We start from the raw sequence: 23,977 nt of genomic DNA, 5'->3' as shown, positions 1-23,977 counted from the left end.
CCTTTGGGAGTCTTAGCATTAGGAGACAAAGTCCTTTCAGATCTCAATATCTGCCTCTGCAGAGTGTCTAGGGATTGAGAACATCTTCCCAGAATGCCCTGTGGTGTTGAATCACATGATGCCTTTCATTTAAAATCTCCCCCAAAGCATACTCAAACTTTTTGGCACAGTGAACACCAATCCCAGAGGGAAATGTTCTAATCCTTTAACACAAAAACTTTAGGTCATGTTCTTCATGTAAGCCTGCATCACTCCTCTATCCTGACAGTTAAATCCTCACCAAAAGTTTGGCAAGAACAGTATGGAGTGACATTGCCAAAAAGGCCTCATGGAGGGGGGGGGGGGTCTGGCTTCATCTCTGCTGGAACATGGAGTTATCAAGTGAAAGTTCTTAACGGAAATCATAAACAGGTTTACTCAGAATTTGGCTCCTGTGTTTACAAGCAGAGTTTCTGCCTACTCTCAACATGGTCATCTGCAAACCAAGAGTGTTCTGTTGGACTGCTGGGGGAGGGGGGAGAATCAGAAGACTTCACTACTGCCGGTATTTGGGGGCAGAAGCAGGTAGATCTACATGAGTTCTGGACTAGTCATATAGCAAATCTCAAGCCAGCCAGGGATATATCCAGAGACTGTATTAAAACATACTTGTATTTTTGAAAAACACTTTCAAGGTTATGGTAAAATTCATATGTTAAAATTGCGATTACTCACATACTGTCTGTGCATTCTTCGCTGCCGTAAAAAGGCAGTTGCAGCAGAGACTGTGCCATGTGTTTCATGGGGTTTCCCAAAAGTTCGTTTCCTCTCAGAACCTCAGATGTGACCTTTGTGGATGTAATTATGTTAAAGCGGAGACATACTAGACTGACGTGTGTCCCCGACCTAATAACTAGAGTCCTTATAACAAAAGGACATAGGAAGAGGGAAGAAAGTCACATGTGGACGACAGCTGACGCAGGAATAGAGCAAGGAATGTCAGCACCCACATGAGAGGCCAGGGTACAAACACGGGGTGGTTTCTTCCTCAGAGGCCCAGCACTACAAGAAAATCAATGTCTGTTAAGTAACCTGGCTTGCGGTACTAGGTGCAGCTACCCAAGAAACTGATATTCTGCCCATCCATACTTGAAACTACCTAGCACTTCCCACAAAATGCAGTTGACCAAGTTATAATTTGCCTGGCATGCCTGAGAAAATATTAGCCCGCACCGAATGGTGGTGCACGCCTTTCTTCAATCCTAGAACTCTGGAGACAGAGGCAGGCAGATTTCTGTGAGGTGGAGGTCAGCCTGATCTACAGAGTGAGTTCCAGGACAGTTAGGGCTGTTCCACAGAGAAACCCTGATTTGAAGAATAAAAACATAAAAGTATTGGCCCAGAACAAATGTGAAACAGTTACCCCAGACTGAAACTCTGAACTAGACCATGGTGTCTGTGCAGTGGTGTGCACACATCCGTACCTCTGCACACACACTCAATGGATGCACTGAATGATAAAAGAAAACAAAGAATGCTAATTTTCAGTAGTATTTACAGAACAGTAATTTTTTTTTATTTTATTTATGATGGTTTGCAGAAACAAGGGCCTACTCTAAATCAGACATGCCTGGAACTCACTGCATAGAGCAAGCCAGACTTGAACGAAACGCACTCCTTCTACCTCAGCTGGAATTTCAGTCATGGGCCACTATGTCAGGCCAATTATCTGTTTTAGTTGATGACTGTACATTTGTGGGCTGTACTGAAGGGATTCCTACTTAGAAATTTGGGAGTATTTCAATGTTCTATTTTCTGTAAGAGTAAGGAAGCCAGTAGGTAAGGATCAAGTGGAAAGCCCTGTAAAGGGTGGTTCACTATAACTAAACCTGTATCTGGGACAATAGGGTGCCAACCCTTTGGGTTTCTGGACGCACTGTTGCTCCTCATGGAAGAATCTAACACAGTGAGTGGCTCTGGACCTTCCTAATTACCCTCTTATCCAGCTCCCCACGATGTGGTGACCCCCAAACATAAAATCACTTCCATTGCTACTTCATAACTGAATTTTGCTCCCATTATAAAAAGTAATGTTAGTATTTTTTGGAGACGGGAGTTTACTGGGGGGTCACGACCCACAGGTTGAGAATCACTTGTCTAACGGCAAGTCTTTCTAAACTCAGAGGCACTTAAAATTATATGCAGATTGGTAAAATAAACTTTCATATTATTAAAAGGTCATATTTTAAGATGATTCATGGATTTTCTGTCACATAAATTTCTGTCACATTTGATTAGAATGAGAGCTGGTGCTTTACTGGACGTAAAACCCACAATCTGAGGTTCATAAAATGATTCCTCAGGAATCACTTGCTAATTCGTGTGTGACTTTATTTAGCTCGACTAGATTTATGTTCTCTTGACCTAATTATTCAAGTAAAACTAAGGTATATATTGAAGCTAGGAACAAGAAACACCGTCTAGAACAGTGAATCAAAACCACCCCTGGTCCTGGTTATGGAAGTCTGGAAACTGTGTGCCCAGTATGCCAAGCAGTTCAAAAGGAAACTCATATTTCAATCCAGAACCAAGTTATAATTTGCCTGGCATGCCTGAGAAGTTCAAAGACTTTGCCGATTCCTCCATCAACCACTGTGATTTTTTTCAAGTAAAACTGAAGGTTCAACACTGGCTTGATGAACCCCTTGCTTCTTGGCTAAAGAAGAAACAGGACTGCCAAGCAGGCAAATTAACGGCGTGCGAAGCTCTCTTCCAAAAGTCCTCGAGTAGAGCAGATATGGGTCAGCCAAAGAAGCATTGGTTTCAGCAGTGAAAGGCTGGGGCACCGTGTCCTGAGAGGGCTACTTCCAGCCTCTGTGGCCAGGCACCAGCTTCCAGGGCCCGCCCTTCCAGCGCAGCTGCCTCCTGTACAGTGAGGGAGCGAGCAAGCAGGTGCAGGAAGCTTGCCTGGTTAAGCCCAGGTTACAAATAAACAGCACCTCAGCTGTGAGCAAAGAGCAGATATTAGTCCAAGGGATTAAAAGGAATAGAGGGTGTGGCTTGTTGGAGGAAATGTGTCACTAGAGGTGGGCTTTGAAGTTTGGAATCCCCGCTCTCTGGGCCTGCAGATTAGCATGTAGCTTTCAGCTACTGCACCAGTGCCAATGCATGTTGCCATGCACCCAGCCTTGACGACAATAGACAAAGCCCCTGAACTGTAAGCAAGGCCCCAGCTAAATGCTTTCTCTGCGTAAGAGTGGTCTTGGTCAGGGTGTCTCTTCACAGCAACAGAGAAGTGACCACCACGCTATTGGACCTTTTACGCAGTACTGGGAGTGTTATAGATTTTAGGAACTTAAGACAACGGAAAAAGCCTTTACTGCACATGCAAGAGAACCTGAGTTGGAATCCCAGGGACCCATGTAAATGTTGCGTGTGGTAGTGTGTACCTGTAATCCCAGAACTGCGAGATAAAGGCGGAAATAGACACTGGTAAAACCCCGGCCATGCAGTCTAGGCAAAGTGTAAAACTAGAGGTTCAGTGAAAGACCCTGACTCAAAACTAAAATGAAGCCAAGCAGTGGCCAATGGCCATGCAAGCCTTGGAAAGAAAGAAGGGAGGGAGGGAGGGAGGGAAGAAGGAGGGAAGGAAGGAAGGAAGGAAGGAAGGAAGGAAGGAAGGAAGGAAAGAAGGATTTTAAAGACAAAGTCTCACACCAGGCTGCCCCGGAAGTAAGAAACCGCTGTCTCTGCCTCTTGAGCATTGATACTAACAGTGCCTAACACCACACTAAGCCTCTAATTTCTTTTTCTTTTTTTTAATTTCATTTTGTTTGTATGTATTCGTGTTTATGTCTGTGTATGTGTGTGTATCTGTGTGTGTGTCTGTGTATGTATATGTGTTTATCTCTCTGTGTGTGTGTGTGTGTGCTGTGTGTGTGTGTGTGTGTGTGTGTATGTGTGTGTGTGTGCTCACATGTTCTTAAAGGACAGAAGTGGGAGTCAGGACCTGGGAACTAGAGTTACAGGTGATTATAATCCAACTGACATGGCAACATAGGTGTTCAAAATCAAACTCCAGTCCTCCAAAAGAGCAGTGAGTGCTCACAACTGAGGCATCTCTCTATACCAGTATTATTTTAGGACAGGGTCTTACTATATAGCCCTGGCTGGTCTAGAACTCACAGTAGGCCGTCTTGCCTCTGTACCCCGAGTACTGAGACAACACTGACAAACCAACCACCCACCTGACTAAAACAATACTATTTCCAACAATCCATCCTACAGGAAGACTTATACATGTGGACAAATATATATGTTAGTATAATACATATTAATGATATGATAAGAATTTTTAAATAACCAAAATATTCATCAGTTAAATACATTTTAATGTTTTCTGTATGAACAATGAAAATTAAATGAATTAAATGAATACAATTAAATGAAATAAAAAGAATGAGATTGTTTTATAGAGACTGATATGAATTCTTCAATGCTGCCAGCCTGCTTAAAAAATGGACAGCTCCAGATTCAGTAAGAGACGGTATCTCGAGTGATTAAAACATACTGAAAAAGAACTCATGTACCATCACACATGTGTACACACATGTATAAGCCATGTTTATTCTGTGTGTGTGTTGTGTGTGGTGTGTGCGGTGTGGTGTGTGTATGTGTGTGTTGTGGTGTGTGTGTGTGTTGTGGTATGTGTGTGTATGGTGTGAGGTGTGCGGTGTAAGGTGTGCAGTGTGTGTGTGTGTATATAGAGCTAGCCATGACAATGCAAACCTGAAACTCTAGCTCTTGTGAGTAGACAAAGGCAGGAAGATTGCAGTGAGTTTGAGGCTCTGCAGGATTACATAAACAGCCTGTTTCAAAAAACCAAAACCACAGCTCTAATGAGAAGCCAGGCACGGTTGTGCGTGCCTGAACTCTCAGATACAGTGTCAGAGGCAAGGCCTACCTGAAGTCTGAAGCTGGCCTGAGACCCTGCCTCAAGCGGGGAAAAGGATAAATAATGTTCAAACTATAGTATTAAGAGTCCCCATGTTATACAGCGTTAGTTGGTAAGATAGAAACCCAGGAGATTTAAAATCCCCAAGCTTTCTTTTTACCCACATTCTTCTTCTTGGTTTTCTGTATTTGTATAAAAGCTATAGCTGTAGGTTTCATAAACTCAGCAGATGCAGAGGCACCAAGAGTTTGTATGGGTCTCATTATGAGCCCTGTTTCCACACACATAACTTTTAAATCTGCTTTTCAATGTGAGCGTGATCTAAAAGTCTGACTTTTCCACCCGGGGTAGGTATGCAACAGCTACAAAAGACCTAACATTGTCACCCTGGTGTAGTAAGGCAGCGGTCTGGGTTGAAGGATATTTGTTGAATTGGATGATATCTTGGAGTCTCCAAGATGAGAGTAAGATTTGAACTTGGTTTCTGGTTGTCTTTAAGTTCTAAGGCTCTTGAGCCTGAAGGACAAGGATACTTTATACCTGGCCTGATGATTAATCCTTGTTATTAACTTGACCAGGTTTGAAATCACTTCCATGTCTGTGAAAGTGTCCCCAGAGAGCTTTAACTGAGGGATGAAAATTCACCATGTCTTAGCTAGGGTTTCAGTTGCTGTCATGAAGACCATGATCAAAAGCAACTTTGGGAGGAAAAGGTTTACTTTGCCTCTCAAATTAGAGGCCATCATGAAAGAAGTCAGTGCAAAAACTGCAAACAGGAATCCGGAGTCAGGGGCTGAAACAGAAGCCATGAAGGAATGCTGCTTACTGGCTTGCTCCCCAAGGCTAGCTCACCCAAGACCGCCTGGCTAGGGTTGACACCATCCACAGTGACACAATCCACTGGGCCTTCCCACATCAGTCACTAATCAAGAAAACAACATGCTGGACCCTTCAGCAGGTAGGGCTGGGGGAGGACCACCGGTCCAGCCGGTTTCCTGGTTTCCTTCTCCAGGCTGAGCTGAATGTATGGTAAGTTGGTTCATTGCATCAAGCAGGGGTTGGGGTAGGGGGTAGGAATCTTAGGATGGGGTAAAGTGACATGAGGAGAAAGAGCCAATAGTATTCCACCATGCTAGCTGTTAGCTAGGCAGGGGGCAGTCTTACATCAGGCCTCACTGAGTCACTCCTATGGAGGTTACAGGCCAAAGACAGGTCGCCAAACTCTAGGCAGGCTCAGGAGGTTCCGCTGGGCCTCGAGCCCAGGCCTCTTTAGGCCCAACAAAAATGCCCCACCAGCTTGTACTCAGGCCAATCTACTGCGCGCATTTTCCCAATTGAGGTTCCCTCTTCCCAGATGACTCTAGCTTGTGTTAAGGTGAGACAAAGTTAGCCCAGCAAGCCCTGAGAATGGGAAACCTCATACAGTGGTCTAGCATCCCCAAACTGAATGAAAACGGGAAGAGAGGAAGCTAGATGAGCAGAGGTTGATGGTTTTCTGGGTAGTCCTAGCCACATACTGCCAGTGCCATGATCTCTACCACGCCTTCCCACTGGACGCTACCCTTTTAAGCTGTGAGCAAAACAAACCCTTCCTTTGAAAAAATACATTTACTCAGGTGTTTGGCCATACCAACAAGGGACATCAGTCTAGAGAAAACGATTTCCCCCTTTTAGGTTCCAGGATATATCTTGTCATAAAATGAATTTTAAACTGTTTTGGAAGAAGTTTCTAGAATACAGTTTTTACCAACATGTGGACACTGGCCTTCAAATGCCTGTGGAATTGGCACCTCCACACGCATGCCAATCCTCCTTCCCATACAGCTAGGGTCAGATTTATAATTCCCTAGTGTGTAACCCTCATACAAGAGGGCTTCCCATATGCAGATCTTTGGAATCAACCCCCAAAGCTCTGAGACCCTTTTATACAGATCCTAGTGTTATGGTGACCCCAACCATAAAATTATTTTCATCACTAGTTAATAGCTGTAATTTTGGTACTGTTATGAATCATAGTAATGTAAATATTAGTGTTTTCCAGTGGCTTTAGTCAACCCCCATGAAAGGATCATTTGACCCCCCCAAAAGGGTGGCAGGACACAGATCCTGAACCACCGCTCTAAGAGATAATGCCCTTTCCTGTCCCCAGGTCTAACTGAGGAAAAATGACACCTGGCTTCAAATTACAAATAAGAAAACAGCAAAGCCTGGATGCCAAGCTTAGGTTATTTGATTCCAAAACTGTTATTTCATCCATAGCCCCTGCCCCCTGGTATATTCATATGTTTCAAGGACTTTGATGATGAGAATAACGACTATGAAGATTATAATTATTATAAATTATCTCTTCAACAATTTTATTCAAAGTCTGAAGAAAAGCAAACGTACAAAAATAAAATTTGCATATACCTCACAAACTATTGCCTAAAGGAATTCAGGGGTAAACACGTTATTCACACTTTCTTGTTAACAAGATTTTTAACTAACACTCTGAAAAGAGAGAGAGACTGGATGGTAGGAGGTGGGATGGGGCCAGACCTGAAGAAAACATATCACCTCAACTGGATTTTCTGGAAGAAGGGTGGGACTTTTAAAAATGAAAACTTCTGTAGTTGTCGTTTGCCATTAACACCTCACTGCTGACTCTCCTGACTACAGCCCTGGTGAGACGTTCAAAAGAGGCAACTTAGTAGTCCTGCCTTATAAAAATATGTGAGGAAAAGCATAGAGTAAGAAAAGATAGTTTTAATAAACGCTTCATTAGGGCTGTAGAGTTTGCCTAATGACAAAAGACTAAATGACAATTAAAATTGGAATTAATTAAGAAATATAATTCCACCATTCACATGAGAGAGAGACTATATGAAATCATCAGTTTTGACTACAGCTATCCTTCCTAGGGCTTCCATGACCCACATGACTTCATCCTGGAAACCTAGCTTCTCTGAAGAAGGGGCAGTGTTTGGGGAGAGAGTTCTGATTCCACCACACATGGTTCCTAAGGTCTCCTGAGGTGGCACAGGACACCGACATCATCACAGACCCCAGCTGCAGCAGGACCACGGTCCCATACATGGCCCTAGGCAGCTACTTGGGCCCGGGCGACAACCTGGCTCTGGGTGGAAGCACAGGCCACTCAGATCAGGATGGTTTTAGTGTTATCACTGTCCCGGATGTCTACAAGGACAGAGGATTCAGCCCTGACCCTGAGCTTCAACACAGACCCTGGCTGTGGTGGGACCATGGACCCAGACATGGTCCTCAGCGGCAGCTGGGTGTGGATGTCACCACGGCCCCAGGTGACAGTGCCGACCACTCACTGCAGCCCCAGAAAATAATCAGTGACTTTCACTTCTTTTTCTTTTCTTTCTGTGTAGCCCTTGCTGTTCTGAAATTCACCTTGTAGACCATCCTGGACTCGAACTCACAGAGATCCACCTGCCTCTGCCTCCTGAGATGTGGGCTTAAAGGTGTGAGCCACCACCTCTCCCATTCCACCTCTTTCCCCCACACCTCCCCACGCCCCCCCCCCTGGAGTCTACTTTTATTTAATTACATGTCACTGTATTCTTTAAACCCAAAGCACTCCGTACGCTTAGGCATAGAGTAACAACAGCAAAGAAACCTGATTCAGGGGTCTGTTAGAGAGAGACAGTGCCATGCTGGAGATGTGAAAATGTGTTCTGACCAAGGAGGAAAACTGACCTCCATGACACAATGAGGAGGGAATGTCGTGTTGGTCCTTGTCATTCGTTTCCTCCTCTCTCCCTCCCAGGGACACATTTTGATGCACAATGCAGCTGATGCAATTGTTGGAATAGTGAATTCAGACAAGCACGCCAGACTGCAAATGTCCAGAGTTCAAAGTCAGAACTCTCTCCCCAAACACTGCCCCTTCTTCAGAGAAGGAGGAGACGCGGGCTGCTGGAGAACTGTCTTCCTAAAGGCTTCATGATTTCAGTTATGACACGCCTTGAAAAGGTTCTCCTGTCTCCATTTTATAAAACACGTCATGACTACTATCTTGTAAGTATTAGTTTTCTGCTGAAGTGAAACTGAAATCAATTTCAGGGAAGAGTTTAAGAACTTGAGTCAGCCAGCCAGACCAGCTCCACCAGTAGAATCCATGGGAACTGATAAAGCCTTGGAAGTCAACAAGGACAGTTAACTCCAGGCCTTGGACTAGGGAGATACTGAGGGCATACAGTGTTCTGGACAGGCGAGAGATGACCTAGGAAGGAATATAGGCAGGGGTCGCTGTGAATGTGACTTAATTTTCTTCCCAAGAAACAGGAGAACACTAAAAATGTTTACTGGAAGAAAACCATGATGGGCATGCTCTCTCCTGAAGAGGAATAAATCATACAGTCAGGATTCCAGTCTTCCCCTGCCACTCAGTTATTTTTATGATTGTAAAATGTAATCAACAGACTTTGAAAGGACAAGAAAAGCAATACCCAGGAACACCAGCTGAAAAAATGCTAAGGACTTGAAGGAAGCCAATGGAAGTGGACAGAAACTTCTACAGACTGAGCAAATAGAAAATGACTTCAGGGTTTTAGTCATTTTATTTGTGTTTTAATTTTTTAAATCGTGTGTGTGTGTGTGTGTGTGTGTGTGTGTGTGTAAGTGCCCATGGAGACCTGGAGAGGGTGTTTGGTCCCCCCAGACCTGGAATGAAAGTGGATTGTGAGTCCCCTAATGTGGGAATTAAACTTCAGTCCTTTCTTCGATTCTGACTAGTCAGTTCAGAGTAAGATCTTAGAGCAATGTGAAACAAATCTAGGTAACTGTGTAAGATGAGGAACCTGATCCTGTCACACAAAAAAACAAAACAAAAACAAAACAAAAAAACCTGAGTTTTGTATTTGTATTCAACCTCCAGGTACCTCTGAAAACAAGTTGAAAGGGAAACCGTGCCTCTTCTCTCTCCCAACTCACTCTCTCCAAAGGCATAAGGGAAAGTTTTCAGCCTGTTTGCTCTTGGAAAGTCAGCATAGCATATTCTGAGAAATGCTACTGTGGGTGAGCTTTGATTCAGAATTTCTAGATAAGTGGGTGTGGTGGCTCACTTAGCACTCTGGCAGGTGAGGCGGGAGGATCATGAGAGTCTGAGGCCAAGATGATGTGCACAGTGAGTTTCATAACAGTCTGGGCTAGAGAGTGAGTCCCTGTGCCCTGCCACCAAGGGGAAAAAAAAATCTCAGAATTTCTAGAGAAATGTTTATTACAACATTCCTTGTGTCTTATTCCCAGTAGCCTAAAATACTTCCTATTCTTCTATCATCTTTTCTGACATAAAAAAGCTTGCTAATTCTATTGCTATGCTCTTAGCAGACACGGGTGCAAAGGTTTTGATATCGATACCTATATGCCTTCAGGAGATCCAAAGTTCCAGATTTCGATTTTTTTTTTTTCCCTCGTGGATGTGTTAGCCCCTGATTCTTCAGATCAGAGAAGCCTCGACTCTGACTCTGAGTTTCCTCACTGTGGAGGATTCTTCCGTGCGAGTGCCAGTGCGAAGTTCACGTGGTACACTGCAGCAAACCCTAAAATCAGAGAGCTGCACGTTTCACTCGGGCTGTAAAACACAATAAAGCTCCTACTCTGTGCTTAGTACAGTTACTTAAGCTCATAGAGGTGTCTAATGAAGAATAGGAACCAGCTATCCCTCGATGGACAGTGGCTAACACACTGTGGCATTTTCTTCCAACCTGGTTAAATACAGGTTCTGAATATGTTGACTATATGAAGATATCATCTGAGTGCAGGGAGTTAGAGGTGAGAGGCAGGCCGAACACAGACTCCAACAGTCAGTGGTGAGCACAGAGTGAATCCCTCCCTCCTTTAAACATTTCTGTGTAAAATCACACAGAGATAAGCAAAGTAGGGCTCTGTAACATGGAGACCATTTCGGCCTGTGTTTTGTTATGTGCGACTTCTATTCCACACTCGGATATACACTGGGAGGGTGGACAGCAATCTTGAGTATTGTAATGGACACTTACTACTCAATGGAAAGTCTGTATGCCACTCCAACAAGCACTCATTGTCCCTCTAAAAGTCCACAGTGTCCCCAAATCGTGATCCCTTCCATACCTGCTAAAACACAACCAAACTTCAAATCTCTCTTTGTTTCCTGCTCTTAGTTGATATCAAGAGAAAAGAGAAAACACCAGAAGGGGGCTGTCCCTCATTTTTCCATAGCAAATTTGCACCTGTCCTCTTTTCCCCATTATTGAAAAGGACCCAGTCTCTTTCAAAAGCCAACTAGTTTCTTAGCCAGGTGTAGTGGTGAGTGTCTATAATGCCAGCACGTAGGGAATGAGGTAGGAGGATCAGTGAGGAGTTCAAGACCAACTTGGACTACATGACACCCTGTTGCAATTGTGTGTGTGTGTGTGTGTGTGTGTGTGTGTGTGTGTGTATCCTCCATCTCTGCTCGCTTTTTCAAGAATATCATTACCAAAACTCTGTCTCAGAAAACAAAACAAAACAAAATAAAGAATAGCATTACCCCATTCTCCACGTAGAAAGTGGCATGTATGAACACAGGTTTTTTTTTTTTTTTCCTTTCTGGGTGGGCACGTTACCAACTGAACCATCTCCTCAGGCCCATCCACAGTTTTCCTCGTGTCTTTATACGATTTTCCTTTGTTATGACATCATTTCCAGCCCATCAAACATGCTCTAATATCTTTATTCAAGAGGATAACAACATTTGCCTTGTCTTTCTAAACTCTTGGCTCAGTCAAGCTGCTCAACACAACAACCCCTAAGCATGCATCTTTTCTCGGCATGCTACAGAAACTGCTCTGTGAGATTGGGCATGGCAGTGAGTGCCTTTGAGATTGGGCACCGCAGTGGGTGCCTGTGACAGAGTCCAGTGCTTGGGACACAGAGGGAAGAGGATCTCTGGCAACACAAGGCAAACTTGGACTGCGCGGTGAGTTTGATAAAAGCCTGTACTATAGAGTGAGACTTTATTTGGAAGGGAGGGGAGGCAGTAAGTTCTGTTACATTTTCAGCCTCTATTTTATTTGATTAGCCTCTAGCATTTGGCAAAAGGAGACGTTCCTGCTCCATATCTGGTCTCCACTGACTTCCCTGACCACACTCTTGATGTTTTTTGCCGGCTCTTGAGAGTTTCTTTTTGGTTATCTTCAGCCTCCCCCTTTCCTCCTTTCCTCTGATAGCAGAAGTTACTCAGAGTGAATTTTGTACCCTACCTGCATGTTCTTATGACCTGGATTCTGATAACATTTGCACTTAGAATGCCTACTAACCCGCATGTAATTCTTTTTAAGAATTGTGTACATGCTGGAGGTGTGTGCACAGGTGAGTGTGCAGCATGCACAAGGTGTGTGTGTGTGTGTGTGTGTGTGTGTGTGTGTGTGTGTGGGTCCAAGCCCATGCACACAAAGATGACGGTCAGAGGAGACATCAGGTGTCCATCACTCAACAGAGGGGGCCCCTCACTGAGCCTGGAGCCAGGCCTGCAGGCAGGACACATCAGGGATCATCCCCCAGCCCTGAGTTATAGGCACAGCTGGGCTTTTTACGCTGAGGATTTGAAGTCAGGCCCTCATGCTTGCCAAGCAAGTGCTTTTCCCTGCTAAGCCACATCCTCAGCCCTAAACATACATTTTAAACCATTCTGACCTCCAGAATCCCGGATCTGTGAACTTCATTTCTGCACTGCAATGTATTTTAGATGCTTCAAAAGACATCAAAGCCCATCCATCTCTGACCACAAACTCTCCTCTCCCTGGGGGCTCTTTGTTATTTGTCCCTTTTCACCTAGCTCTTCATCTCTTTACCTGGCTTCAATGCCACATTTGGAAGGTCCTTCTTTAGCTCTTTTGATTATGTTATACTTTCTTACAGCATCCTGTGCTGTCCTTCGGAGCACGACCATTTAAAAATCACATTTGTATTTGTTGTGACTTCTCCCTATTGCTGCATTACAAGCATTCACATTTTCTGCCTTTTCATGATTGGTTTCCTCTCTTCTTCCCCTGGCCAATGAGATACTTGAAGCTCAATAAGCCAGTCTACTCAATATAAGCTCCAGGAGACCATGGACAGTCTTTGCCTTCCTTACTTGTTTGAAAATAAGCCCCACATTGCAATGTTCTCACATACAGCTTGTCCTTGAGATACTGTGAAATGATCTCTAAAGTTTAAGGGCTCATGTTTTATGGAAATATAACTTTGAGATCTCTTAAACATACTTAATTTATCCTTAAAGAAGATGACGTACAGATGATCACCATTGTATTACATTTATTATTTGATGTGTGTGGCGGAGGTGGCCGTATGCGCCATTGTATATGATAAGGTATGGGAACAACTTGCAGAAGTTGGGTCCTAAGGTGAGGTCTTGGGGTTTTAGACTTGAGGGCAAGCACCTTTATGTATGTTGCCACTTCGACAGTCTTTCTCCACACCTTCGAAAACTTCAGAGCAGAATAAAATGGCCATAGTGGTACATAACTGTTGCCAGCACTTGAGAAGCTGAGCCTGTGAGTCACAAGTTCTAGACCACCCTGGCCTGCAAAGGATTGGAGGTCAGCCTGTATACTAAATAAGACTGTACTGTCGCACACACACACCACATCCCCCCAAAACCAGGGCAAATGAGGAATGACAGCCTGTTTTTCTCCCTGTTGAGTTGCCTACTGGGGCCTGTTTCCTATTTTCAGTGTCCTACTGGGTTCTTTAAACTCATTTATGCATTTGGCGGTTTCCGTTTTTTTTTTTTTTTTTTTTTTTTTTTTTTTTTTTGAGATCCTTAGCTCCACGACGGAGACCACAGGGATGTTGAGGAGCTCCAGTACTCTAAGACCAGCAACTTGCAAGACTAGCAAACAGCCTCATCCCTTTTCCCAGCCCTGCCCCCCTCACCCGTTTTTCCCCCTCCCCTTCATCCCCAGCAGTCTTCGTGGGTGCCTGAGGAGGGCGGAGGGGGGCGGAAGAGGGGAGCAACACCTAGAGCTCGGCCCAAACCCTTTTCCCCACCCGCTCTCCCGGGCAACTCCAGCTTTGCAACTACGCTGGAAACGCATTTTCTTATCCAAAGGAAATCACGTCTTCAGCTGCGAAGTAGGGACCGCAGGAGGACAGCCCGCCTGTTTACACTGGTGGGCAGGCTCCCGCGCTGCTGCGGGGACCGATTGGCTCCCTCCCCCCTGACGCTCTACGGCCCCGCCCCGTCGTGGCCATCTGCTCGGCGTGGGTCCTGGGGTCTCCTCCAGCCCCACTCCCTCCCTCCGCCCCTCCCCTCGAGCGCATCCCCGCCCCCACCCCGCCGGGCTCCGCCCCTTTCCCCTCCCGGCGCCCCGGGCTCCGAATCTTCCCCGCGGTTGCCTGGGAGACGAGCCGATACCAGGCAAATAGGCATGGGAGAAAGAAAAGGGGGGAAAACTGCACGGCAGCCTGTTAACAAAGGAGCCATAAAAGCAGCCCCCGAATGTCTGGGAGAAAATCCGAAAGCGAACTAGCAATCACCCCTATTTAAAACCGGAGAGGGACTCAGAGGAAGGGCCAAGGTTCCCGTGGGGGTGGGTGGACAGATTGCCTTCTGAGCCTTTGGGACTCTCCTGGATGGTGGCGTTGGATCAGCCCAGTTGGCTTTTCGAGTTGGAACTGCTGAGAGGGATTCGCGTCCATCCTGACCGCCAGGCCAGAAGGCTCCCTTACGGGTGCTAACACGTTCGTTGGCAAGATGTGTTTCGACGGAACGGTCCTTGCAGCTGCTCTGTGGACTATGACTTCGGGATTGAATAATGTATCTAAAGGAACTGGACAGTCAGGAGATGAAGCTGCGTGCAACGCTGTTCTGCTCAGTGACTGTCAAACAGCTCTCGAACAAAGGGTTATTGGCTTGAACCAACTGTCCTTTTCACTCAAAGTGTGACCTATTTCCCTACAATGAACAGAAAATAAAACTGTTTGACAATTCCGAGCCAACACCAAGAAAAAACGAACCATTCCCTCGACTGCTGGCCTCCATCGTTCACGTTGCACGGTCACTAAATGCAAACGACAAAAGATGGCTTGGATTTTTTCATGAGCGAAATTATGGGTGGTAGAGGAATTGTTTATTACGTTGCACCTTCTATCCCCCCTCCCCTCCAGATACATTAAATCAACGCCTTGTCTTTCCACACACTAACTGCGTCTGGTGCTTCGGTGGCCAGGAGTGTCGTGACCCAGGGAAATAGCCTACACAGCGCTGTAGAGCTTTGCCTCTAGCCCGAGTTAGACGTGGAGTCTCCAGGGATTTTCTCGCTGTCTCTGAACATGGCAGGCGATTTCTTCTGAGACTCGGAATCGGTCTTTTAGAATTTTCTCGCTGCTGTCTCCCTTCCAGGAGCACACTCGCTGCTTTGCACAGACACGTTTAAAAATGAAAGTCCCTCGGATGTTGGCAGCAGGCTTTGAAACCAGTCCTGTCGACCAGAGTAGCAGCCTCCCAGCTGTAAATATGGATTCGTAACTCAAGGCTCTGTCTCGTTTTATCACTGAGGAAATTAATGATGCCGTTTCATACAGTGATAAAACACAAGTACTTTCGATCTTCTGCAAATGGTTCTCACAGTGTTTTGTGGACAAGTGATCGCTAATTGGAATAGCCGGAGAGACGTGATTTGAGGCGCTCCGAGGACCAATCTCAAAATATTTTTTTTTTTTTTTCACGCCTGTGGGAGAGGGAAAGGAACATGGCTTAGTCTGTTTGCTGCTTTTGCGTTGCGTTTCCCCCATCTGGCCTACAGACCTAATTCCAACTGGAGATCTCGCTGGATGAAATTCGATATTCGTGATTTAAATACCTTTCGGTGTGGGACGATTTAACAATTGCAGCAGTTAAAAAAAGAAAGAAAAATAGCCCCAACCCTTGCCCACTATCTGTGAAACCCATATGGAACGCGGAGAAAGAGAACATGCTACACGCACACAAATCCTACCCATTGTCTTTTAACACTTGCATACACACTCATACACGTAAACACACGGGAAGATGGGGGAGGGGACAGAGTGGCGAGAGACAGACACGGATATAGACCGACAAGAGTCATTGCGAGTCAAGTTAAAGCTTTCTCCGCCCCCATCCATAAGTACCCCCTCCCGTGCTAATTGATTCCAAACAAAGCAAGCCAATCAAGAGATGCATGATTATATTCAGGCCGAGGGAGACGAGAAGCACGTATTTTTTAATTGATTTATTTATTTGGAGGGCATTAATTCTCGGTCTGAGGCTGATTTTCAAACCGTTTGCAAAGCGCGGCTCCATTGTTCGCCGGGAGCGCAGGCCCCGCCTCCTGCTTTGTGTGCGGCGCACGGATTGGCCAGCGCGCGCGGGGGCCGCGTCAGCGCCCGCGAGCCCATTCATCTGTGCACTTGGGCGTTGGACCCCGCATCTTATTAGCAACCAGGGAGATTTCTCCATTTTCCTCTTGTCTACAGTGCGGCTACAAATCTGGGATTTTTTTTTTATTACTTCTTTTTTTTTTAAACTACACTTGGGCTCCTTTATTGTGCTCGACTTTTCCACCTTTTTCCCTCCCTCCTGCGCTGCTGCTTTTTGATCTCTTCGACTAAAATTTTTTTATCCGGAGTGTATTTAATCGGGTCTCTTCTGTCCTCCTCGCCACCCCACCCCCTCCCTCCGGTGTGTGTGCCGCCGCCGCTGTCGCTGCCGCCGCCGCTGCTCGCCCCGTCGTTCCACCAACCCAAGGCTCTTTGTTTCCTCTCTTGGATCTGTTGAGTTTCTTTGTTGGAGAAGCCAGCATGGGTGCCCAGTTCTCCAAGACCGCAGCGAAGGGAGAAGCCGCCGCGGAGAGGCCCGGGGAGGCGGCTGTGGCCTCGTCGCCTTCGAAAGCAAATGGGCAGGTAAATTCTGGCTGTGGCTCTGGGCATTTCTCGGGTGTCTCTCTCTCATCTGGACGCCTCTCCTTCCCGCTGGTCGCGCCCGAGGCGCGTTCCGGGCAGAGGACCGTGGCCAGATCCTAGACTGAAAGTTGAATGGGGGGACTGATAACCTAAATTGTCAATTTTTCATAGTTAGGGCACTCCCCACCCCCCCCCACCCCCAAAGGAGTGGTTCCTAAGGATCCTGGAGAATTCTTGAGTAGAGGGGAGGAAGAGTGATAAATCGTCTAAAATGGCGTGGTTTGGAGATTGGCTGAACGTGACTAGCTAGGTGCCCCCCCACGCCCCTTCAGGTTGCATTTGTGTTTGGGGCCACAGCGGTGTTTGGGTGTGTTTATTGTCGAGATTGAGCCGTCTTTGAGATTTCTGGTGTGTGTGTGTGTGTGTGTGTGTGTGTCTGTGTGTGAGCGCGCGTGGATGTGTGTGGGAAGTGGTTGCCAACGCGGGTGGCGTGGAGAAAGGCGAGCGGAGCAGGCTTGTCTTATTGTATCCAGAGGCAGTGTGCCCCTAGGTTCTCGGAAAGGTGGCTGGTTAGAGCCGGGCAGGCAGCTTTTCCAAGTGCCTTGCGATGGGGTCTGTGTTGTAGCTGTGTAATTACACACCCATACGACTTTTCCAATGCTGTCCCTGGCGTGGTGGGAATATACGCACTGGGTTTTTAAGGACCCTTTCCAGTCGGCCAAGAGGGGGCAGTTCTGGTGCCTTGGTCCGCGCTGCTCCTGTGAGTGGCACCTCGGCCACCCTCGAGGCCACCCCAGTGCTGCTGCGACCCAGGCAGAGAGCCACGGTTGGGTGGGCTTAAGAGGTCGGCCATGGCTGGCTGCTTCACAAACACCGGGCACCCACCACGCCTCTTTTCCTAGAGCAAAGGCCCTGTTGCTTTCTCCTACTCCAAATCTACTGGGGCAAGACCGGCTCTGCCAAGAGGCTTTAAACCGTTTTCAAAAAAGAAATGCAAAAGGAGCTGGCGGGCGCGCCCGATTTGCAGGGTTCTGGGCGAGGAGGGTGGGCAGGGGCGCAGGGCCGAGACTGCAGGAATAAAGGGCTTTTCCCCCAGCTCCGCCCGATTCAGCGCCTGGGAGAGGCCCAGCAGCCACCTGAGCTTTGTTTGCGGACTCCGGGGCTGCGCGATCCCGGCTCGGGGGCGCCTCGGCCTGCAGGCAGGGCCCGGCTCGGCAGGGCGGGGCGGGGCGGCCCCGCCCCTGGGCGCCCGCTCCGCTCGGCTCCGCTCCGCTCGGTGCGGTGGAGCCGCAGCGCCCCCTGGCGGCGCCGGGCCCGGGCGGGAGGGATGGGGACCCGGCCGGTGCGCGCCGGGGACCCGGGGCTCGGCCCGCGGCCGCGATCGGATCGGATCGGATCGGAGCCCACGCTGGTCCCGGGCGTGCGTGTGTGTGTGGGCGGGGGAGGCCCCGTGCTGCCCGGCCGCTCCGTGTGACGGTCCCCCGCCTTTTCCTTTTCTCTGCCCCGCAGGAGAACGGCCACGTCAAAGTGAACGGGGACGCGTCGCCCGCGGCCGCCGAGCCGGGCGCCAAGGAGGAGCTGCAGGCCAACGGCAGCGCCCCGGCCGCCGACAAGGAGGAGCCCGCGGGCGGCGGCGCCGCGTCCCCCTCGGCGGCCGACAAGGACGAGGCGGCGGCCGCGGCGGCCCCGAGCCGGGCGCCGCCGACAAGGAGGCCGCCGAGCCCGAGCCCGCCGAGCCCGGCTCCCCCGCCGCCGCCGCCGAGGCCGAGGCCGCGTCCGCCTCCTCCACGTCGTCGCCCAAGGCGGAGGACGGGGCCGCGGCGTCGCCCAGCGGCGAGACCCCGAAAAAAAAGAAGCGCTTCTCCTTCAAGAAGTCCTTCAAGCTGAGCGGCTTCTCCTTCAAGAAGAACAAGAAGGAGGCGGGCGAGGGCGCTGAGGCCGAGGGCGCCGCCGCCGAGGGCGCCAAGGACGAGGCCACGGCAGCGGCGGCCCCCGCGGCGGGCGAGGCGGCCCCGGGGGAGCAGGCGGGCGCCGAGGGCGCGGCGGCGGCGGCGGCCGGGGAGGCCGAGGCGGCGGAGGCCGAGCAGCCCGAGCAGCCGCCGGCGACCCAGGAGCCCCAGGCCGAGGAGGCCTCGCAGGCGGCGGGGGAGAAGGCGGAGGAGGCCGCGCCCGGCGCCGCAGCCGCAGCCGCAGCCGCCACGGCGGGCGACGCGCCCTCCGCCGCCGGCCCCGAGCACGAGGCGCCCGCCGAGGACCCCGCGGCCTCCGCCGGCCCCGCCGCGTCGCCCGAGCCGCAGCCCGAGTGCAGTCCGGAGGCGCCCGCCGCGGCCGCCGAGTAAGCGCGAGCGAGCCTCCCGCGCCGGCCAGAACTCTTCCCCTCGTTTGTTTGTTGGAGTGGTGCCAGGTACTGGTTTTGGAGAACTCGTCTACAACCAGGGATTGATTTTTAAAGATGTCCTTTTTTTCTTTTCTTTTTTAATTTTCACGGTTTTTTTTCCTTAAGCAGCCAATTTTGTTCATTTTTTTTTTTTTAAGTATCCCCCCTCCCCCTTTCCCACAGATTCCCATCTCAAATCATTGCTACCACCATTCCGACAGGTCGAGGACAGTGTAGACAGCTTCCTCCGCCTTCTTTCTTTGTGTTTAATTTTTTTTTTTTTTGCATCAGTATTAATGTTTTTTGCATACTTTGCATCTTTATTAAAAAATGTAAACTTTCTTTGTCAAATCTATGGACGTGCCCATATATGAAGGAGATGGGTGGGTCAAAAAGAAATATCAAATGAAGTGACAGGGGCCACTATGGGAAATTGGAGCAGTGTATAACATTGCCAAGATAATATGCCACTAGAAATGATGGTGTAAAGGCTTAGTTTTTTTTTTTTTTTTTTTTTTTTTTTTTTTATTTTTTAAAGAAAAGTTATTACGATGTATTTTGTGAGGCAGGTTTACAACACTACAAGTTTTGAATAAGAAGGAAAGAGGAAAAAATAAATAAAAACATCAATACCCAGATTTAAAAAGAAAAAAAAGATCATATAGTCTTAGGAGTTCATCTAAATCATAGGAACTTCTCGCTTATCTCCTGTTAGCTGTACCAGTCAGTGATTAAGTAGAATTACAAGTTGTATAGGCTTTATTGTTTATTGCTGGTTTATGACCTTAATAAAGTGTAATTATGTATTACCAGCAGGGTGTTTTTAACTGTGACTATTGTATAAAAACAAATCTTGATATCCTTCAGAAGCACATGAAGTTTGCAACTCTCCACCCTGCCCATTTTTGTAAAACTGCAGTCATCCTGGACCTTTTAAACACAAATTTTAAACTCAACCAAGCTGTGATAAGTGGAATGGTTACTGTTTATACTGTGGTATGTTTTTGATTACAGCAGACAATGCTTTCTTTTCCAGTTGTCTTTGAGAATAAAAGAAAAACAAATCTTCAGATGCAATGGTTTTGTGTAGCATCTTGTCTATCGTGTTTTGTAAATACTGGAGGAGCTTTGACCAATTTGACGTAGAGCTGGAATGTAACTTTGCTTACAAACATTGCTATTCAACTCCTGCTTAAGGTGTTCTAATTTTCTGTGAGCACACTAAGAGCAAAAAAATAAATGTGAATAAAATGTACAAATTTGTGGTGTTTTTTTATGTTCTGAGGCTGACTTCTAGGTTAATTTTTAGGAAGACCTTGCATGCCATCAGAAGTACATTTGGTTGTGGTTTCTTATATGACCTTTTCAAGCTCTGAAGTTCACAAATCAGTGTCAGATTACTTATGTAGGAAGGTCTTGTACGTGTGTCGATTGTTACCATTTATCTGCTTTTAGTTTGCATTTAAAAATTGAAAATTACTTTTACTGTAGTTATTTTATAGCATGCCAGATGAAGTCACTTAAGACAAATGTGGCTCGACCCTAAGACTATTTAAAATGTCTTATGAGACCATTTTATAATCCATTTTCTTGTCATGCAGGTCCAGAAATTTAAATTTTATAACCAATAAGAGTGTTGACTTCAGGCTGCACATAAGTCATGAAAAGATGGACAGACATGTTTACATGTTGGTGGTATATAGCCTGCTAGTATAAGGCTTAGCATTTGGCTAATTTCTAAAACATTGCTTAAATGTTGTGCTACACTTTAAGAAAATAGGTTTCTATATGGAATTAATGGTGTTGAATGGACAGCATTGTCGGTTTATGGACCATTCGCAGAACTGCAAACTCTTTTTTTTTAATCGAAGTGTTGGCATCTTGTTATTCAAAAGGAAAGATGCTTCTTTATATATTAATTCTTACTAGTTTACTTTCTCCTAACTGGATGTTTTTACTGGACCCTAAACTGATTGAGTTTATGGCCATTGCTGTATTAAATGCAAAGTAGTCCACCTGTTGTGCTGTTGTTGAACAGGGTGTGGTTCATGCTGAACCACACCTGTGACAGCACCTCAAGATTACATCGTATTAATAAAGAATAATAGCTTAGCTTTTCGATAATGCTGTAATTGAAATAATGGATCAAAATTAATGGTTTCTTTTCTTTCTAAACACCCTCCCCACTAATGCAACCAAGTAACATTTGGAAAGAGGAAACTTGATCCTGATTTTGGAAGATCGAAGTCAAACCTGGTAACCAAAGGACTGATTTGTGGGTCTTTCCCACTTTAACCAACTTGTTTGAAAATCCCTAGTTGGCCAAGTATGGTGCCTGGTGTGTAGTAGGACTCAACTGAAATGGGTTTTGAAAAGTAACTCCTAAAGTGAGTAATTGAAAATACTGTTTAGAAAATGATTCTATATTGCTGGGTTTGTTCTTTTATCAGCTCGGGTTATTAAGATGCATTATTTTGATTTTAATCACTGCCTAAGACACTCTGGGTGGTATCGGTGGAGTGGCGGATTTTCCTCCAAGTGACTAAATACAATTTGACATACTTTTCATCCAAAGTTTTGTACATCCTGTTGTTTTCTAATGGAAAAAAAAAATGTTAATATGGCTTTTTTGTACTACTAAAAATAGCTTTGAGATTAAGGAAAATAAATAACTCTTGTACAGTTCAGTATCGTGTTATTAAGTCTGTATTGGCAGTGTGTACAGTGGCATTTGCTGTGGTTATAAAACACTCACCCTGGATTATCATAATCATTTGATCCAATTCCTATTGCTTGTAAAATAAAGTTTTACCAACTGATATAATTCAGCCTACTAAATAGGGTGTTTTACACATTTTATTTTTAATTCATTTAGAGAAAAAAGTGTAAATGTTTAGGATTTAGAAGAGACATGCTTATTCACATATGGATGTAAATTTCACAAAACTTTGATGATGAGGTAAGGGGTTAGGGCACAGTGCTTTCTGAACTGCTGTGTTAACTTAGTTCCTTGAGACAGGCTCTTGATGTGACTCTGGCTAGTCTTGAACTGGCAACCCTGCCTGTGCTGGGATTACAGGAGTGTAACACTATGCACAGCTGAATCCGCTTTGAATAGATCCCTTAGGAGTTGGGAGGAGTGGGGTAGATAGCTCAATAAAGCTGTACTTTGAACATGTAAAAATTGGTTAAATAACTTGGCTGTTAGAGTGGACCTTTTGAACCAGTCATTCACTACAAATCGAACTTCACCTCACCCACCCCCTACTTCCCAGCCAAGCAGTGGAACTCAAAGCAAGGTGTAGTGAACAGAACTTAAACCCACAGATCTTCCAGTTCTGGGAATTTCAGTTGGAGTGCTTGAAATTATGCCCAAGAACGTTATTCTGAAAATAAGAAGTAAAACGATTACGTGTGAATTTCAATAGACTTTTGCTTAAATGCTTAAAAATAAAAGTATTAAGGGTATAATTTCTTCAAACCAATGGGCTTACCCTTTCGCTCTTGCATTTTACCTTTATTCTAGTTACAGGAAAAGCAGGAATCTTAAGATCAACTTCCACTACTCTGTGCTTGTGGGAATTTTGTTGGTTTAGTTGTAGGGAGGTCAGGACAGAAGTGGAGCAAATTTTGTCTACAGTTTCTTCAGCCCCAGAGCCTTTTTGAAATCCTCTTTCCAGGACAGGTTGGAAGCATTTCATTGTTTATAATTATGACTCTTGTAATCCAAATGGCAATTCCTGGTTTTATCTGCCTAATGAACTGAGAGACAGTGAATTTCCCGGAAACTGCTTTCCCTACAGAGTGGAAGAGTTAGCATCATTTTGGAAACTATTCTAGATGATAGCCATTTTTATGAAGAAGTTTTAAAAACATTTTGAATTTTAGAAGCATCTAATCAATGAATACATTCAGGACTCCCAAAGCAAAATCTCATATCTGTTTCATTTTGTTGTTTGGGGGTTTTTGTTTGCTTGCTTTGTTTTTCAAGACAGAATTTCTGTGTGTAGCCCTGGCAGTTTTAGAACTTGCTCTGTGGACCAGGGTGGCCTTGAACTCACAGAGATCCACTGCCTCCCAAGTGCTGGGATTAAAGGCTTATAGGCTTATACCAGCGCTACTGCATATTTTAACTACTTTTCACTTTAGAGAAGTATTTACACTGTGAACTTTATGACTCTGTACTGGAGATGTAAAAAAACCCACTTCCACACATGTTTATTGAGACCTCAGTGTTCAAAAGCAAAATGGTGAACCCTGTATGGAATTTGATGGTAATTATATGTTCCAACTCCACATTACACTGATAACAGCCTTTAAGTATCCCAATATGAACAATCCATATAATCATTTTGTTTCTGTCCTTGAGAGGCTAAATACATAGCAAAATGGCATGGTATGCTTCTGGATATACAAGGAAAAAGAAAGAAAATCATCTTTATAGGAAACAATTTCAGTCTGAAGGATTCTATTGGAAGATTATGTTGCTGAAGCAACTAAGTTAGCATTTGTATTAACCACATTTTACTTAGCCATGCTGGGCCATGTTGAGCTTGTTCAAGAGACCTTGAGCCTCGACAGGTCTTCCTAGTGACAGGGCAGTACCGATTGACCAGTATAGTTATTACTCTTTTTACCAGAACTCTGTATCCTCAGATGGACTGCAGGGATGCCACTGCACTGGGCTTTTGACTTTTTTTTTTTGGTGTTTTGAGACAGGGTTTCTCTGTGTAGCTTTGGAAACTGCCCTGGTTCTCGATCTATAGACTAGG

General features: G+C 46.1%; 1 protein-coding gene across 1 annotated transcript; it reads left to right on the top strand.

Moving 5' to 3' along the window:
* The first annotated feature begins 15,858 nt into the window (after positions 1 to 15,858).
* Positions 15,859 to 21,892, top strand: Marcks (myristoylated alanine rich protein kinase C substrate). Its single transcript, XM_051175544.1, is given in 3 exon segments — positions 15,859 to 16,828; positions 18,338 to 18,518; positions 18,521 to 21,892. Coding segments are annotated over 3 exon segments (930 nt in total). The 5' UTR covers positions 15,859 to 16,726; the 3' UTR covers positions 19,168 to 21,892.
* The last annotated feature ends 2,085 nt before the right edge of the window (positions 21,893 to 23,977 follow it).

Source organism: Phodopus roborovskii, unplaced genomic scaffold (assembly GCF_943737965.1).
Source record: "Phodopus roborovskii unplaced genomic scaffold, PHOROB, whole genome shotgun sequence".
NCBI lineage: Eukaryota > Metazoa > Chordata > Mammalia > Rodentia > Cricetidae > Phodopus > Phodopus roborovskii.
The sequence above is the reverse complement of the archived record's forward strand: the minus strand, read 5'-3'. Positions and strand labels throughout refer to the sequence as shown.